General features: G+C 45.3%; 1 protein-coding gene across 1 annotated transcript; it reads right to left on the reverse strand.

Annotated features, from left to right (window-relative positions):
* Positions 1-761: 761 nt before the first annotated feature.
* On the reverse strand, positions 762-10,305 carry LOC125294926 (protein phosphatase PTC7 homolog). The gene is made up of 2 exons (XM_048244003.1): positions 9,785-10,305; positions 762-1,670 (listed from the first exon to the last, which is right to left on the reverse strand). The coding sequence occupies exons 1-2, from the start codon at positions 9,984-9,986 to the stop codon at positions 1,312-1,314; spliced, it is 561 nt and encodes a 186-aa protein (XP_048099960.1). The 5' UTR covers positions 9,987-10,305; the 3' UTR covers positions 762-1,311.
* Positions 10,306-18,937: the final 8,632 nt, after the last annotated feature.

Here is an 18,937-nt window from a genome sequence, read left to right on the forward strand (position 1 = left end):
TTCCCATCATGCTCGCTGATTCAGTGCAGAAACACAATGAGGTGTTTTTTCTCTCTCTCTCTCTCTCCCCTCTCTGTTCCTTCTCTTTCTTCCTCTTCCTCTTAGATTCCTCTGGCTGCTGGCCGGGTGAGTCATATCTCTCTCTCCCCCTCTCTCTCTCCCTCTTCTCCTCTCCTCCCCTCAAAACACAATTACAGCCTGGGATTCCAGCCCTGAACAAATCCCTTCAACCTCTTCCAATCAGCCAATTCCCATAAGGGCCAGTAACACAACACAACCACACACATGAATCATTTCTGGGTAAACCCCTTTAAACCCAACCAGTCACATCCCATAAGGTCTAACTAACACACACACAATAACGCTGGCTAACAACAAAACACACTCCACACACACACACCACACACACACGCACGAGCAGCTCCACATGGAAATGTACAGGCCCTGGCAGTGGCGCAGGGAGAATTCTTTTCCAGGCGAGTGTTTGTGTGAGTCCACATGTTCCTGCACGCGCTGACTGCTGCCACGCCAACCGGCCGGCACAACACAGACATGGAGGGAGGGAGGGAGAGAGAGAGGGAGAGAGAGAATGTTGAGTGAGAGAGAGGGAGGGAAAGAGGGATAGAGAGGGAGGGAAAGAGGCAGTGAGAGAGGGAAGGAGAGGGAGAGAGAGGGAGGGAAAGAGGAGTGATAGAGGGAGGGAGCAAGAGAGAGAAAGAGAGGAAACAGGACCAGAGGGAGGGGAGGGGTCAGGGCAGGGAGGGTGCGTGCGGCTGCTTGGCGGAGTATCGCCCCGAGTCCTAAACTCACGCCAGTCTGTGGGGAGCTACTGGTGACTCATAATGCGGTTGCTGGTGTGTGTGTGTGTGTGTGTGTGTGTGTGTGTGTAGCCTGTCTTTCACCCTCAGTCTGTTTATCCCCTTCTCGTTCCCTCTACGTTCTTATCCAGTGTGAAGCCTGTATACTGCAGCCCCATGCAGCCCTCCTCTCTTCACCTCCTCAGCCCTATGCAGCCCTCCTCTCTTCACCTCCTCAGCATTCCTCTCTTCACCTCCTCTACTTTGAGAGAGGAGACTCATTTAGTGCTTTAGCTCTGTGTTTACCTCCAAGGCTGAGCCGTCAAGGCTGAGCCTCTTCGGTGCTGAACTGTTTTGGGCGCACACACACCCGAGTGTGGTTGTGTGCAGAGTGCAAAGCCATGACTATATACAGTCGTTCGTGTGTGTGTGTCTATATACAGTCATGGGTGCAGACTGTCCACTAAGCAGTTCAGAGCGCTTATCTATCAGCATTGCTGTGTTCCTCGAGAGCTTAAAAAGCAAAGTTCAGCAGCGCAGCACCGTACGGACACACACCCACACACACACACAGAGAGTCTTTGCTGCTGTTTCCTGACACACACCCTCTCTCACACATAGATGTATATACTGACATATAGTCCTGCACACGCACACGCATGTACACACGCACGCGTACACACACACACTGACCGAGGAGAGGGGCTTTGTTCTGCAGGAGCTCGTAGTAGCTGGTGGTCAGTATGCCCACGGGGTTGCTGGGCACGAAGCGCCCCTCCTTCACCAGACGCTCACATGTCCTCATCAGCGTGCCCGAGAACTGGGAGGGGTCCACACCGTAGTCACGCCAACCGCCAACGCCATCTGCCACACCTGCAGGGAACACACACACACACACACACACAGGTGAGTTATCATATCAGTACAAGTAACACATCACACAAGTTATGGTAGGCACATAGGGGCAGCCGTGGCCTACTGGTTAGCACTTCGGACCTGTAACCGGAGGGTTGCCGGTTCGAACCCCGACCAGTCGGCACGGCTGAAGTGCCCTTGAGCAAGGCACCTAACCCCCCCCACTGCTCCTGTTGATGCAGGCAGCTCACTGCGCCGGGATTAGTGTGTGCTTCACCTCACTGTGTGTACACTGTGAGCTGTGTGTGTTTCACTAATTCACGGATTGGGATAAATGCAGAGACCAAATTTCCCTCACGGGATCAAAAGAGTATATATACTTATACTATACATGTACTGAAAACAGCCTACATACAGTAACACACACACTCCAGAAAAGTAAAAGTTATCTTATACTATTTGTCAACAGCCTACATACATTACAGGCTTTTCTGTCATTTGTCACACAGTAGATTAGGCTGGATCTAGTAATCATGCAACCTCATAGCTGGTAACAATACTCTAGTCCCAGTAACAGAACCTCTTGTGTTCACAGGAGAGCGCTAGCAGAGACGGTTCTAAAGGGTCTTTGGCGCTAGCAGAGACGGTTCTAAAGGATCTTTGGCGCTAGCAGAGATGGTTCTAAAGGGTCTTTGGCTAGCCTAGAAATCTAGACGCACCCTAGCGGCAGCAAATTACATTTGCTTCCAGGGCTAGTCTAGCAACTCTCCGTTGGCTTGTGAGCTCGAAAAATTAAACTTCTATCAGGCCAATCAAATCGTGTACAGAGTCGTTAGGCAGGCTTAACATAACGATTGATGGCAGAGTTGCAACGGTTTGGCTTGAATTCCCTAACCTGACTCTCGCCAGATGAATTTCGTTCCACCTAGCTCCACACATCCATCTGGGACCAATCCATTGGAGTGTTGCTTTTAGAAGGCCCTAATCAAAAAAAAATGCTTGCATATGATTGAATAAGCCACTTGTCCGTCATCTATTGACGCATACTTCAACCACTCACATCGGCCAACCCGTGGACGCTGATAACAGTCTCACAGTCGCTTCTACGCTATGTCACATCTATGAAACTCCCCCCTCGGCCCTGATTGGCTGTACCATAAAATCTGGTGCAAAATCACTCTCAATGGAAGAGGTCTCAGATGGATGTGAGTGAAGCTAGGCGGAGCTAAGCGGAACGAAATTCATCTGGCGAGAGTCAGGTTATGAATTCCCTGCTACTTGAAAACAAATAAGATGGATGTTGCTGGTGAACAGTGTGACATGAGTTAAGCTTTTATTAAGTTGGCAAAAGTTTGAACTAGCCAACTAGCTCCACTGGTGGGAAACGCATAGGACTCATAGCACCGTCCTTTTGCGTGCAGAGGGAATTTGAAAGACAACTGATTATCCCGCCCCTCGGACTGAGCACTGCGAACGGTGAGTGCCCAGACCCTACATTTTAATGTGGGTCTGGCTCGTCAGGCTAGTCTTTGGCACTAGCAGAGATGGTTCTAAAGGATCTTTGGCACTAGCAGAGACGGTTCTAAGGGATCTTTGGCACTGATCTTTGGCACTAGCAGAGACGGTTCTAAAGGGTCTTTGGCACTAGCAGAGACGGTTCTAGAGGGTCTTTGGCACTAAGGAAGAATGGGGGCGGCTGGGGCCCAGCGGTGATTTGTAAAGGCCAATCTGTCCATGTCTACTGCTCCAACACACCTGCTGAAGTATGCTGTGCATGTCTACTGCTCCAACACACCTGCTGAAGTATGCTGTGCATGTCTACTGCTCCAACACACCTGCTGAAGTATGCTGTGCATGTCTACTGCTCCAACACACCTGCTGAAGTATGCTGTGCATGTCTGCTGCAACCAACACACCTGCTGAAGGTGTGCTGTGCATGTCTACTGCTCCAACACACCTGCTGAAGTATGCTGTGCATGTCTACTGCTCCAACACACCTGCTGAAGTATGCTGTGCATGTCTACTGCTCCAACACACCTGCTGAGGCTGTGCGTGTCTATGCTGTGCATGCGTGATCTGCTCAACACAACACACCCAAGGAACAACTGAAGTATGCTGTCGCATGTCTACTGCTCCAACACACCTGTGCATGTCTACTGCCCAACACACCCGCTGAAGTATGCGGTGCATGTCTACTGCTCCAACACACCTGCTGTGGTATTAACGTGCAACACACCTGCTGCAGCATGCTGTGCACTCTACTGCTCCAACTGCTGAAGTATGGTGCATGTCTACATGTCTGAAGTACTGCTCCAACACACCTGCTGGGTGTCGCTGTGCAACACACCCGCTGCTCCAACACACCTACTGCTCCAACACACCTGCTGAAGTATGTCTGTGCATGTCTACCGGCAACACACCTGCTGAAGTATGCTGTGCATGTCTACTGCTCCAACACACCTGCTGAAGTATGCTGTGCATGTCTACTGCTCCAACACACCTGCTGAAGTATGCTGTGCATCTTTTGTCTAACAGCTCTTTGATTCAAAGAATGTAGATAAGTGTGTGTGTGTGTGAGTGTGTTGCAATACTACTGAAAGACTGGGGGAGGTTTACAAACACTATTTGCCACTGGGTCCCTCATTCTGAACTCAGTGTCCTGTACATCTGCTGTGGCAGACAAGCACTGTGTATGTGTGTGTGTGTCTGTGTGTGTGTGTGTGTGTGTGTGTGTGTTCGCTCAAGATGCTGACATCACTCTCTGTGGTTGGTGTGCCGTCTTGCAGCTGTGGTGTGTTCTCTTGAGAGGAACAATTGATGCTGTGAGTGTAAAAACACATAGCTACACACACACACACACACACAGGAAATCAGACAGGGGGCGACGACCAACGACAGTCTAGCAGGAGTGTGTGTGCTGCGGGTGCTTCTGTGCGAGCGCTCATGCGCTAACAACTCCAGTGGCGCTGAGGCCCAGAGAGACAGACGCAGCCTCTTCCTGTTTCTCAGCGACCCAGTCATAACAAGGTCACAAATAGGTCAGTGTGTGTGTGTGTGTGTGTGTGTGTGTGTGTGTGTGTGTGTGTGTGTCCTGTGAGGAGGGAGCAGCCAGTTTTAATTTCAATAGATTTAATGACGTCAAATTTCATAAAACAGGATCATGTCTGCCCAGTTGAAAAGAGTCTCTCTTCCCTTTTAGAAAGATGGGGTCACACACACACCAAGTCCAAAATACCTGTCAGGGACAGTTTCTTTTCCACAACACACACATCTCACTCTCCTGAGAGGGGAACTACAGAAACGTCTCACTCTACTTAGAAAGGGACATCACACACATCTCACTCCTTTGAGAAAAAGGGCACACACACACACACACACACACACACACACACACACACACACACACACCTCACTCTACCCAGAAAGGGACAGCACACACACACACACACATCTCACTCCTTTGAGAAAAAGGGGTAACAGACTTTTAGTCTGTCTCCGACCACTGACAGAGCAGAGTGTGTGTGTGTGTGTCTCCGACCACTGAGGGAGCAAACATCTCAGATCTCTCACGATATAACACCTCTACACTGGTACACCAGCAATACCAATACAACACCTCTACACTGATACACCAGCATCACCTATACAACACCTCTACACTGCTACACCAGGAAAACCTATACACCACCTCTACACTGCTACACCAGCACCACCTATACACCACCTCTACACCGGTACACCAGCACCACCACCTCTACACTGGTACACCAGGAAAACACCAGTGGTATGAATAGAAAAAGTAAACATCCAACATCACTCACTTACTATTACTGCAGAGAGAAAAGGCCATCTCTTTCAGGGTGTGTGTACACTATGATCTCTTTCCCACTGTATACAAACATGAGCCAGATACCGTTCACTTCTACAGCAGCAGAGTAATATCTAGTGCTGGGCGGTATACCGGTTCACACCGTATACCGGTGTATATTTTCGTTATGATATGAATTTTTAATATACCGCCATACCGGTGTATTTTATTACACAACGTTTGGAACGCTGCGCCGCGCCACAGTGTTTCAGACGGACTTTTTTTCACGACGCGTGGTGCCACTCGCGAGGCATAGTGAGGGTAAACAAAAACACCTACGTTTTTCCCCTGAAGTATGACCCTTAAGGCTTAATTTCTCTTTAGGTAGGGGGTTTATTTAAGGGTGTTTAAATTGTTTCTTTAGTTAAGGAAAAACGTTAAGGGATACTGCATTGAAAGGGATTTAGTCACGAAAATTCTATTGAGATTGTTCAACAGCTGTAACTAGCTGGCTAGTAGGTGTCGTTAGTTAGCAACCCACCGAACACAGTGGAGTTTAATGTTCTTATCATTCATCTCACCTTAAGAATATTCGCTGAAATTATCCAGACAGCAAGTAAAGCATGTTATAGACATGCACTGAGCAATTCTAGCTGGCTAGTTAGAAATGATCCTGACTGTCATCAGTGCACCAAAACAAACTTTTTTGTTAATGTTTTGCCTAGCAAACCGAACCGAAGCTCATAGCAGGCTAACAAGACATCCACATCCACATGAAGTTAACGTTAGCCTACCACTAACGTCATGTAAACCACACAATAACATCAAGGCATGTTTCTGATAGGCCTATTTGACAGAGTAAGCATATTAGCAGAGAGGTTTTATTTTAAATTGTATAATTTTCAAAAAAGTATAATTATTGCAAGTTGCACTACTTTTTGTATTGGTTTTATACAAGATGTTTGTGAAATTTGCACAGTAAAAGTTCTGTATTTTGACTGCAATTGTCTTTGCATTCTGATTAGATTCTTTATTAGAATCATGAGTGGCTCTTTGTAAACAGCATAATTTTCTGGGGCCATGCAAAACTGCATTAGCCTACCACTAGTGTGGAGTTCATGATAGTAAAATAGACCATCCTTAGTCAATGTACTGCAGCAATTCCTCTCTCAACCTGTAGAAAATACTGAACATCTGATTATGCATGAAAAAAAAAAATACCGATATACCGTGCCGTGTAATTTTGAAAAATACCGTGATATACATTTTTGGTCATACCGCCCAGCACTAGTAATATCCCCACAGCACTTAAGTGGCAAGACTGTGTTGTCTGACCACTGCAAAGGGACAGCCACGTCTCCCTAGTGCTGCAAAGGGACAGCTACGTCTCCCTATAGGACTGCAAAAGGGCAGCCATGGCCTACTGGTTAGCGCTTCGGACTTGTAACCGGAGGGTTGCCGGTTCGAACCCCGACCAGTAGGCACGGCTGAAGTGCCCTTGAGCAAAGCACCTAGCCCCTCACTGCTCCCAGAGCGCCGCTGTTGTTGCAGGCAGCTCACTGCGCCGGGATTAGTGTGTGCTTCACCTCACTGTGTGCTAAGTGTGTTTCACTAATTCACAGATTGGGATAAATGCAGAGACCAAATTTCCCTCACGGGATCAAAATAGTATATATACTTATACTTACTTAAAAGGGACAGCTATGTCTCCCTAGGACTGCAAAGGAGACAGCTATGTCTCCCTAGGGCTGCAAAGGAGACAGCTATGTCTCCCTAGGGCTGCAAAGGAGACAGCTACGTATCTCCAACACAGTGAGGAGAGGGACGCACCCTTCTTTCCCACTGCAGAAAGCCTCAGGGCCCTTTCTGTCCCGTTAAGAGAGTGTGTTTGCCTTGAAAGGCAATCTCACTTGTCTGTTCCCACAACACAATACACTACACACACACAGCGTTTTGACCATACAAGGACGGCTTCCCCTGTCCAGCCCAAAACAGCCACTGGCTCAAAACTCACACTGAAGACCATGGAGACTCCGCTGCACAAACACACAAACGCACACACAACAAACTAGTCTTTTACACAACACTTCAGCAAGCCAAGCACCCCACATGGCCAAATACAGACATTTTTCTTTTAAAAGATGAGGGCTTATGTTAGGCTAGACCTTACTTGGAGCAGCAGAATCAGGAATTGGTTTTTTGCCAAGAAGACCTCCACATTAGTGCGTTATCTTGTTTCCTTTGCCAGTAGGCTGAGTTGCTTCATGAGATTGTAAAACTCTGATGGCCAGTCAAGATAACAGGCAGCACTGCACAATGATACAAGTGCGGTGTGACTCTCGTGTGTGTCTTACAGGACTTTTCACTTGTTGATTTATTTTTTTCTGACTCAAGATGCTGATAATATTAAAAAAAAAAAGGACATGCAATATGGTTCAACCCTGTCGGTGGGGTTTTCACTGTAACAAATGTAACCGCAGTAGTCTACCATACATTTAAGCATGCTGTTGTCAAGCTACAGGGGCATTCAGAAGGGTACGAGAAGAGTAGGCTCTCACCAAATAAAATGTCGATCTCAAACAAGGTTAGAGATCACACACACACACAGAAATAAAAAGCCGGTGCTGTAAATTTGGAATAATCTCTTAAACAGGCTTGTGGTAAGAAGAGAAGACATGTGTGCCAACTAGAGCAGGACCGACTTTTGTGTGTGTGTGTGTGTGTGTGTATGTGTGATCTATAACCTTGTTTTATTTGGTGAAAGCCTACTCTTCTCGTGCCCTGATATATAACTCAACCATCCACAACTATGATTTCTGAAGGCATGATAACAGCATGGTTAAATGTATGGTAGCCTACTATGGTTACATTTGTTACAGTGAAAACCCCAACGACATGAAGAGCTTATTTGGGGGCTGCTTGATGAAGTAGGCTACCAACCTATGGCTACCAAGTGTGGAACAACATCCTCACCTCTCAAACGTACATAAACACACACGCGGTTATTAGCAGTTACAAAGCTATGGACAAAAGTGTCTTTTAATAACATAAGATAATGGCCATGAATTTGAACATTCTCTGGCTTTCTCTCAGTTCTTCTAAACTTACATGCAAGTGAATAAAACACAATTGTAGTTTTGCCCAATAAAAGCCAATACAATTTACAAAGACTAGTTCCCAGAATGTAAAGGACTGTACATAATGTACCTCGACAAAGGGAAACCTATTTAGTTGCATATAAAACGTGAACGTGGTTGTTTAACGGCACTGTTCTGTATGTCACGTGCAGAGCCGCTGAGCCGGTTGGATAAGGAACAGATAACGCCCTCGTCGGACAAAACGTCACGATTGTTTTGTTGCCAGATGGTTGAGATTAAATATCTTCTCTGTGCACTTTTCCCAGAACAGAATGAAATCCAACCCTCTTATTAATTTGTCCCTGAACACTATTCTCATATTTCCTTAATTATAACAGAGAAGCCTTTTAGACAGTCAATCCGAAACGTTCACATTTCTCTCTTAGTCTCACGTTGGTTTGCATACAACTCGTCCGCCGCCACGCTCCTCAGTTTTTAGCCACGAGAGGAGTGCTCGCTAGTGTTTACCTAGGAACGTGACACGCGTGGACCTCAAATGCGGCGAAAACCGAACCAGGCGCACGCAGACAGAACTGCTTTAGAGTGGATCACAAACTGGACTTGTCGGTCACTCTAACTTACACGGTGGTTAACGTTAACGTTAGTGCGGTTCACATCAAGCATCAACCTTGACTTTGTGACCGCCCACGACGGTTAAGCAAGGGGGAGGTTTCTTAGTGCTTCTGAAATATTTCAACTATTATTCCCAAATAATGACCAAAATCAAAATCAGATGATCGCTGCCAGAAAATGTCTTTGACAGACACAAGAAAATAACGTTAGCTGCTTAGGTCGCTGAAGAAAGTTAAATAACGTTGGGCCTCTGGGAAAGGGAGGTTTCGCTGTCTGTGAAGGTCCCTGGCGTTCGGTCAAATAACCTCATTTAGATTAAACCTATATCAAAGAAGTGACACTTGTCTTGAAGTCAAGGGGCAAGATGTTGGTGTTAACGTGCACCATAACCTAGCATGCTAGCAGGAACATGACCCGACTTCAGTTATCTAACATTGGCTAACGTTAGCCAACTATGACAACCATTACATATCTGGTAACGTTAACGTTATTAACTTACATCATGCCAGCTACTGCATTCATGTTAAGTTAATGTAAAACTTAAATGCACAAAGAATAACGTTATCAGAACAATACATATAACCTGAGATAGCTGACCACTGTGCGTAACTTACCTAACACATCGGCAGATCTGTGTCGTGCAATGAAGCAAGCGTCGTCTCCATAGCACATCCCTTTCTTCAGAATCCCCTTGCGAAAATCCTTGCCAAATCCAAAGCTTGCTGTCACAAGGCTGTAATCGCGGCTATCTGTTTGGGAAAGACCGCCGATGACAGCCCTGGCAACCAGTCTACCGTAAGAGATTACGGACAACATCACCCGGGGACCTCCTGCTGCCCGCTAACCTGCCGAAAGGCTGGCTAGGGAGCTCCGCAGGGTTGCTAGCACCTCACGGTAGATGTCAGATAGCGTGCTACCAGCTAGCCAATGTTGCAGAGACGCTCAAAACATCCGAGTCCTGTGAGGTTCGCACAGATGAAGCTCTCTTCACTGGAATCCAACAACCTTTGAGAGCTACAATTACACCAGTCTACGAGTACTCAGTTACTTCCACTCGTTGTGGCAACAAACCGGACAGAGCTGGTACCACCGTTGAACTCCATAGTGATCGACTTACTACGGTTGTCTACAACAGTCAGTGACTGAGCGAGCGAGGCCAGTCTACTAGTCTTGTGACTGTTTGACGTCACGACGTATTACGCAATTGTAATTTGGCTGCCCTTTCATGGGTACCAGTTCAGAATATTTTAACACTTTAAAATGTTTTAGCGGGTTGTGAACAAAATGCAAGTTTACTGATATTTGCAATTTAATAACACCTGTAAGTTTCCTAAAGTCATGCAACCACAGACCTCAGAAGATCAAATCTGACACAATATGTCACACAACTTCTTGTGCAGGTCATGATTCTTACCTGGACTACCTGCTTGCTTTTTTTAGTAGGCCTAAGACCATTGCAAATGATTCGGAATGCAATATCATGTCTGGTCTTAAAATCATCCACAGATGACACATGCAACTCAATTACTCTTCATTGGCTTCCTATAACAGCAAGAACGAACTGCAAATCTCTCACTGACCTATAGGACACTTATTGGATCTGCACCTTGCTATTTGAATTTTAACTAATTTAGTGTTCATATAGGCCTACTGTAGGTTGTTTTGGACAAAAGCATCTGACAAATAGCCTGCACAAACATAAACCTTTGAAACCCTTATTAGTTGCAGTAAGAGGGTTAATATCAGCTTAGATAGTCCTCAAAAATAATTGCTGTGACAGTGATTAGATTCAGGCACAACACAGCGAATTTCGTTGTATTTTACTGTAAACAGTTAAATACGTTTGAGACTGCTAGTTATGTCAGCCCATGTTATTGAGCTGTTAGCGTTTGATTACACTTTACTTTATCACCCCCAAGTGGTTGAAGTATGTATTGCAAGTGTCACGTCAAATTCTGCAGTTGATAATATGTGATTATGTGAAACAACAAGAGACGATCTTTGTTTGTTCTCACAAGGGTGACTTAGGCCGAAAACTAAATGAGGATCATGACTCGGTATATAGAATCAAGATGAACATTTTCTTTAAAAATACAGATGGGAATGTAGCTCAGTAGGCCCAAGTAAGAGGTCACTCAATGACGCAGGAGACCGGGGTTCAATACCTGCTTGCTGCAGCAGTTTTGAAGGTGCATTTCTCACCGCTAAACCAAGCTAGATATATAAAGATAGAAGGTCGGGCTTGTGGAGCTATAGGCTGCATGGTCCTCGCTTTAGATTGGGGGGCTGCAAAATTTACTACAAATACATTTTCTTATAAGGTAAGAAAGGTCTTATTATAAGTGTATTATTTATCCACCTCTTTGTCTTATACACCATTAACAAGCAGCTTGTTAACACTAACTGTTAACAAATATGCTTGTAAGTAACTTAAAAGGCTGCTTATTAACACTTACAAGCTGCATGTTAACAGTTAGTTAATGTTATTAAAGGATAACAGTTAACTAACTGTTAGTAATGAATACTGCTTATTATGCACTAATACCTAATAAGCACATGTTATTCTAAAGCGTTACCGATATTTCTGGTAATTGAAATTCTCCAACTGCACCATACTTGCCCCCATTCACATCCATTATATGCCAGGTCTGTTAATGACCATGGCTATAACATTACTAAACTGCAGTTCCAAGTCCAGGGGTTAGATTACATATTAGCCTAGTCCAGTCATGTGTTTTACTGGTCCTATTTCTAGTTATAGCAACACTACAAGTATATTTTGTATCAACACTACATTTTTAAATAATGTTACCTACCTATGTCCCATGTGTCATAAAGCACGCTGGACAACCATGTTGCTGAACTGTTAGTTTATTAACTATTCGTATTTGCGCATGTCTCATACATGTTCACACATGAACCAATCAGGTGGCTGATCAAACTAAGATACTATTCATCACATCTCCCCCCTTTTAAAGATCAGCTGTCACCTCTGACAAAACAAAAGAAGCAACACATTGGAGTGCTTTACTATATGATAAACATATGTTAAACATCACTTCTTATGCAACCTATCTATTCCCCAATCTTATTCTTATGAAAAATAAAATAAACTAGGCTACAACTAAAGATAGCTCAATAAAGACTTTCTAAAGATTTCCCATTGTCCTGTTTACGCCTGGAAGCGTAGTGGTTTCCTTATCACACGTCCACAGCGTGTGGTCTTGGGCGAAGCCCGTTCTGGGGTATGGGGAATGGCCATGGTAGCCTCGGCTCTGGGAGAGGGTGTCCCTTTGCTCTTCACAAGTAGTGGCTCACTCAGAACCACGGGTGGTCCCTCTTCCTCAGCGTCCGTTGCACAATCAGGTGATACCGGTTCGTGTTGACTCTGCCCGGGTATGGCTTGTAGATGTTTACGATTCCTCCGGAACTCTCCTTGGTCAGTTGTGATGTAGTAAGACCTTGGCTGTTCGGCCTGACGACTGACTGTTCCTTTTGTTGTCCACCCCTTTTCATCATCGCGCTTTATCCTCACAGGGTCACCTGGGCCTTAATGGCGACAAGGACCTGGTACCATGACGGCGATTGTAGAAGTACTGGTAAGATTCTTTTGCTTTACAATCCTTTTCTTCCACACTTCTCAAATTGGGCCATGCAGGGACCAAGTTGCTTGCTATTGTTGGAACCGTTGTCCTCAGGTGTCTCCCCATAAGCAGCTGTGATGGACTGCAGCCTGTGGATGCAATTGGAGTTGCTCGGTATGCGAGGAGAGCTAAGAAAGGGTCATTTAGCTTCAGTATTTTCTTAGCTGTCTGAACAGCCCGTTCCGCCTCACCATTTGATTGCGGATAGTGAGGACTAGATGTCACATGGACAAAGCCATACTGTCTTGCAAATGCCTTAAACTCGGCAGATGTAAACTGGCGTGCGTTGTCAGAACATAGCCGTTCCGGAATGCCAAACCGCGCAAACATGCTCTTCAGTTTGCCAATCACTCTCCTACTCGTCATGTCCATCAAATGGGAGATTTCAATACATCTTGAATAATAATCCACGACAACAAGGTATTGCTGGCCATTTGTTTCACAGATATCAGCTCCAAGATGTCTCCAAGGGCCTGGTGGTAAGTCTGTGGTTAACAGCGGCTCTTTGCATTGCGTTGGCCTATTGATCTGGCATGTCTGGCATTCACTCACTTTGCGTTTTAGATCGGCACCAATGCCTGGCTTCATCTCTCATTTTGGTTGGAATCACAATTCTTGTTCCATGTAAGAGAAGACCTTTGGACTCGCTCAAGAGCCCCTGCTGGTTAAAGTAGGCACGCAAATGGACAGGTAACATTTTGAAATGTTTAGGCCACCCCTGCTGGACATATTTGAGAACTCTTTTCATTTCCTCATCAGTGCTGGTAGCCTGCACTATTTCCAGTAACTTTTGTGGAGAAGCAGGCAGATGTTCTTCCACGCTGGCTATGTAAGCCTCAACTTCCTCTTCGAAGTCGGACCGCTCTGTCTCTGTCAAGGGGTGCCTGGACAGTGTACGCCGCTCCATCCGGCATCTTTTGTCTTGTTATGTGTCTTGTTTGTTGGAGCGCTTTGGGTTGCACTATGTGCATGTTAAATGCGCTTTAAAAATAAAACTGACTTGACTTGACTTAACTTGTATCCGTGATAAGTAAAGACTTTCCTGGGGTATACACTGCCACAGGATTGAAACGCATCATCCTAATTAAGAGTCGCTGACAGCGGATGGGAACTTCATCAAGGTTTTTCAGATTAATCAAGGGAACCAAAGGTTTATGGTCCGTTAGCACCTTGAACGACTCCAGGCCACAGAGATATCGTGACAGTTTCTCACACGTCCACACCGAAGCCAGACACTCCTTTTTCTATTTGAGCTGTGGCGCCCGGCCCGTGTGAGTAATGCGAACAGAAAGCCACTGGGAGCATCTTTCCATCACGCCCTGGAGCAAAAAGGCGCCACCTATCCCGTAACTACTAGCATCCGCTGTGACGACAGTCGGCTTGTTCACATCATAATAAGCTAATGCTGGTGCTGTGACCAACATGTCTTTCACCTTAGCAAATGCCGCCTCTTGAGTCCTGTCCCAACGCCATACTGAGTCAGCTCTTAGCAGCTCGTTCAGTGGCTGAAGCACAGTAGCACTGTGAGGCAGGTAGCGGCAAAGGTAGTTTATCATGCCCAGTATCCGTTTCAAGGCTTCAATGGTCCGCAACACCTCCGCTAGCCTGCGGTCGTGTTCCTCACGCGTGCGGCCATATACCAGGACATCGTCCATGAAGCAGCAAACCCCCTCCGTGTCCCGAAGCAGCTCCGTCATGAGTTTCTGAAAAATTTCGGGAGCACTTGTGATCCCAAATGGTAATCTGCAGAAGCAGTACCTCTTGAAGGGAGTTATAAAGGTGGTCAATTTCCTACTGTCATCGTCTAATGGGATCTGCCAAAATCCGCTTGCAACATCCAAACTGGAGAAGACTGTTGCCCCAGACAGCTTAGAGATAATGTCTTCTAGCGTTGGCAGCACATACTTCTTGCGAATGACAGCCTCGTTTAGTTGCTTAAGATCCACATATATTCTGATTTCCCCATTCTTTTTTGGCAACAGGTACCATTGGGGCACACCATGGAGTAGGCTCTGAAACTTCTTCAATCACGCCCAACCGCTTCATCCGATCCAGTTCTTGTTTGACTTTTGTTAGCAATGGGATCTGCGAGCTACATGGATGCTATATGGCTCGACTGTGCTTTTGAGCATTATTTTAACTGGTTTGCATGCTAGCAATCCCAATGAGCCAAACACATTCTCACTTACTTCCTCTATTCTTTTAATTAGCCCCATCTGTATGGCAGTGCTGCATCCAAGCAAATGTCCTACATGGGCCCCTCTCACTACATAGGCATCAATCACATAAGGCTTTCCATTTGCGCTCACTTTTGTTTTCAGTTGGCCTAGACATTCCAGCTTGCCTCCTGGACTGTTGAGAATGACATTGGTTTTGTTCAGTGGTATTTTATTTCTCAGTCCTTTTTCAGACATTACAGTAGCATCTGCACCTGAATCAATTTTAAAACTGATAATTTGCCCATATGATATCGGCCATCCATGGTGGAACTGGTGCACTTTGACACTGGACTGAACCAAGGAACAACTCTGAACCCTCATCTTCATAAGATGTTACTTCTTGAACCACTTTTGTGTGGCAAACCACTGCAAAATGGCCAATATTGTTGCATTTACGACACTCAGCTTTTTTAGCAGGGCAGTATTCTTTAAACCCGTGTGGATTGTTACATCTTGTGCATTTCTTTCTTTCACTATATTCATTGTCTTTGCCTTGTCTTTTCCTCTGGCTATCAGCATTATTTTTCATTCCTCTGCCTCTGCCGCGATTTCGTTGGGAGAATTTAACCTCCTCCAGTTTAGTTCCGTTTTGCTCGTAATTTTGAGTCTTAATGAGCTCGTGGCTCCGTGCCATCTCAATTGCTCTGGCCAACGTCAGTGCTCCTTGTAACTGCAACTTTTCTGATAGAGATTTGTCTCTTAATCCGATAACAATTCTGTCCCTGATGTATTCCTCTTTCAATTCGCCAAAATTACAATGTTCAGAGAGCTCGTAGAGCCCTCTCACGAACGCCTCCACTGTCTCCCCTTCACCCTGACAGCGTTGATGAAATCGCGCACGTTCATATATCACATTTCTCCGGGGAATGAAGTGCTCATCAAACTTCTGTATCACGACCTCATAATTATCCTTATCATCGTCCTGGTCAAACACAAATGACTTAAAGACGTTCTCAGCCTCCTTTCCCATTGAGTAGCCTACACTAGAGCACTGACCTGCACGTCGCCATCTTCTAAAGAAAGTTTCGTTGCAATTCTGTACCGTTTCTGTATCAAACCTCTGTCTCCATTCCGGCCATTCACTCGGCCTTTCAAACGTGAAACTTAACGGCGGCGTGAACTTGAGCATCTTCACTCAAGACAGGCGTTTCACAATAACTTTGACGATATGACTGAGCACTAAACCGCTTCTGACACCATGTCATAAAGCACGCTGGACAACCATGTTGCTGAACTGTTAGTTTATTAACTATTCGTATTTGCGCATGTCTCATACATGTTCACACATGAACCAATCAGGTGGCTGATCAAACTAAGATACTATTCATCACACCATGGACGTTCACAAGGTTATCAGGGGTTTGCACGGCGTGTCATCAGATTTGGACGTTGCCATATTGGAGATACTCGCCTCATTAGAAAGCATTAGGCACTGAAGTAAATCCCTAACATCGTCAAGGAAAATGGTTAGTTATTGCTGTGTTTTAGCTACCAAGTGAGGTGACAACTACCTCACTTGGTAGCACATTGGTTGATGGATTAAACACTTTGTTTATTTATTTTTCAACGGCAAACAATGGTGTGCGAGTTTTCTTCCATGATTGAATACTTCAAAATGACATTTGATAAGGGACTGTTTTGTTTAAGGGGTTACCGGAGGAGTTTTGGGATTGTTAGTCAAAATAGACTTGACCCTCCCTTCACCAGCAATAAATTTACTACGACCCTCCAACATCATTGGGAAAAAAGGCATGACCCTCCCCAATAATTTATTGATGCCTTTTGTACCGGTTTACTCTAAGCAAATATGTACAGATAGCCGCTGTTTTTACAATTATAACATACATCACTTAACCTCTGCTTTCCCATCTTACACATCACACTCCACCAAGATGGTGGCCATTTCAGTAGATTTACTCACTAACATTGTTGTGGAAACACAATAAGCATAGAAACTAAATGCATTTCCTGCATTACTGCATTACTTCAAATACCAAGTTAATCCTCTAGTAAACTAGTATTCACATGAAATAAAACAATAAAGCATTGAGACCATTCAACAAAGCATGTAATAACACATGAACGTCACTAGGCCTCCTCAGTGTTTGTATATTTTAGCGTATAGGTAAAGCTGTTGTGACCCATACTGTATACAGCAGGACAGAAATACCCCAGATACAGATAGATGTTGTTATCACATCCACACACATGTAGTAGAAATCTTCAATATTCATTTTAATCATCACCCCAGCCTTGCATCATGCCAAACCCTTTGTCAATCAAATGTTCACATGACCCATTGTTACTTAGACGATCAGCCGTGGGCCCGTGGTTAGCGCTTCGGACTTGTAACCGGAGGGTTGCCGGTTCGAACCCACGAGTAGGCACGTGCCCTTTAGCAAGGCACCTAACCCCTCACTGCTCCCTGTGCGCCGCTGTTGTTGCAGGCAGCTCAGTGCGCCGGGATTAGTGTGTGATTCACCTGACTGTGTGTTCACTGTGTGCTGAGTGTGATTCACTAATTCACGGATTGGGATAAATGCAGAGACCAAATTTCCCTCACGGATTTCAAAATCAAGAGTATATATACTTTTACATGAGAACCGCATGTGGACACATGACGACAATTAATCATTTCATGATGAGTCCTTTCCTCTTGACACAATGAAAGAGGGTGGGCTACGCTTTAAATGCAGAGGGAAGACGCAGCTCTGGAGGTTCAGTTGGTTGCCGCCATAAACGGTGAGCTATGCTGGCCTCCGAGCTCATATGCTGGCCTCCGAGCTCGTAGTTCTAACACCATTGTTAACCAATAAATGTTTCACCATGTTTTCAGTTTTCAAACCTGCCTCTGTCTGCTTGCACTCAATTCTTTTTTACAAGACACACACACACACACACACACACACCCATAAACACATCCCATCTCATCAGCACACATATAGCCACCACTCACATGTACAGTAAAGATCTGGCAGCTGCCTCTCAGCTGTCTGCTATTCTGTGGTCTTGGGGAAAACAAAAGACCAAAACCACTCTATCTCTGGACCCCAGCAGATATTACAGCGTCTGCACCTCTGCTGGAACACACATCAGCACACCACACATACACTACTGGGTGAGAAATGTGTTGATGAGCCCAGTCCTCTCACAATCCTCACACAATCCATCTCCTCTCCCTCCTGCTCCCCCTAACCCTCCTTCCTCTCCCCCAGGTTTTCAGGCCTTTAGTCCCTCTGTGATTGGACACTCATCTGATGGAAGGTCGAAAGTGAAGTTCATTAAGTTGAGTAGAAGTAAATATTCATGGGGTTGTACTCAAGAGATTACAACAAAAAAAACATTTGTTTCTGATGTATGATAAAATAAACACTTCATGTTGCCACAATACTGACTCAGTCTCTGTCCAAATTCATCAGATATTATGGTGGAATTCACATTTACACTTTTAAAAACACACACATCATGATCACTACTGTTGAAGGGGTATTTTCCTCTTTGTGAGTCACACAATCAATTAAATAATCCATGTTTGTTTATCAACCCTTCTAAAGTTGTTTGTTATGAATAAATAACAGAGGGTCAGGGCCAGATATCAATACATGATGTGGGAGTGTGTGTGTGTGTGTGTGTGTGTGTGTGTGTGTGTGTGTGTGTGTGTGTGTGTGTGTCAGTCTGAAACTAGGATCAAAAGGTCAGATCAGTCCTGGAGTCTGACCCTCTCCGGCTCTGGTTCCTCATTCAGGCACAGTAATGAAGAGACACAACTCCCCCTAGTGGCCAGATACCAGAATGGGAGTGTGTGTGGATCACAGGGCAGGAACTCTGGTCTTCTACAGCATCTCTGACACAATGACCCTCCTGCACAGAGTCAAGACCACATTCACTCACACACTCTACCCTG

This window comes from Alosa alosa, chromosome 5 (genome assembly GCF_017589495.1).
Source record: "Alosa alosa isolate M-15738 ecotype Scorff River chromosome 5, AALO_Geno_1.1, whole genome shotgun sequence".
NCBI lineage: Eukaryota > Metazoa > Chordata > Actinopteri > Clupeiformes > Clupeidae > Alosa > Alosa alosa.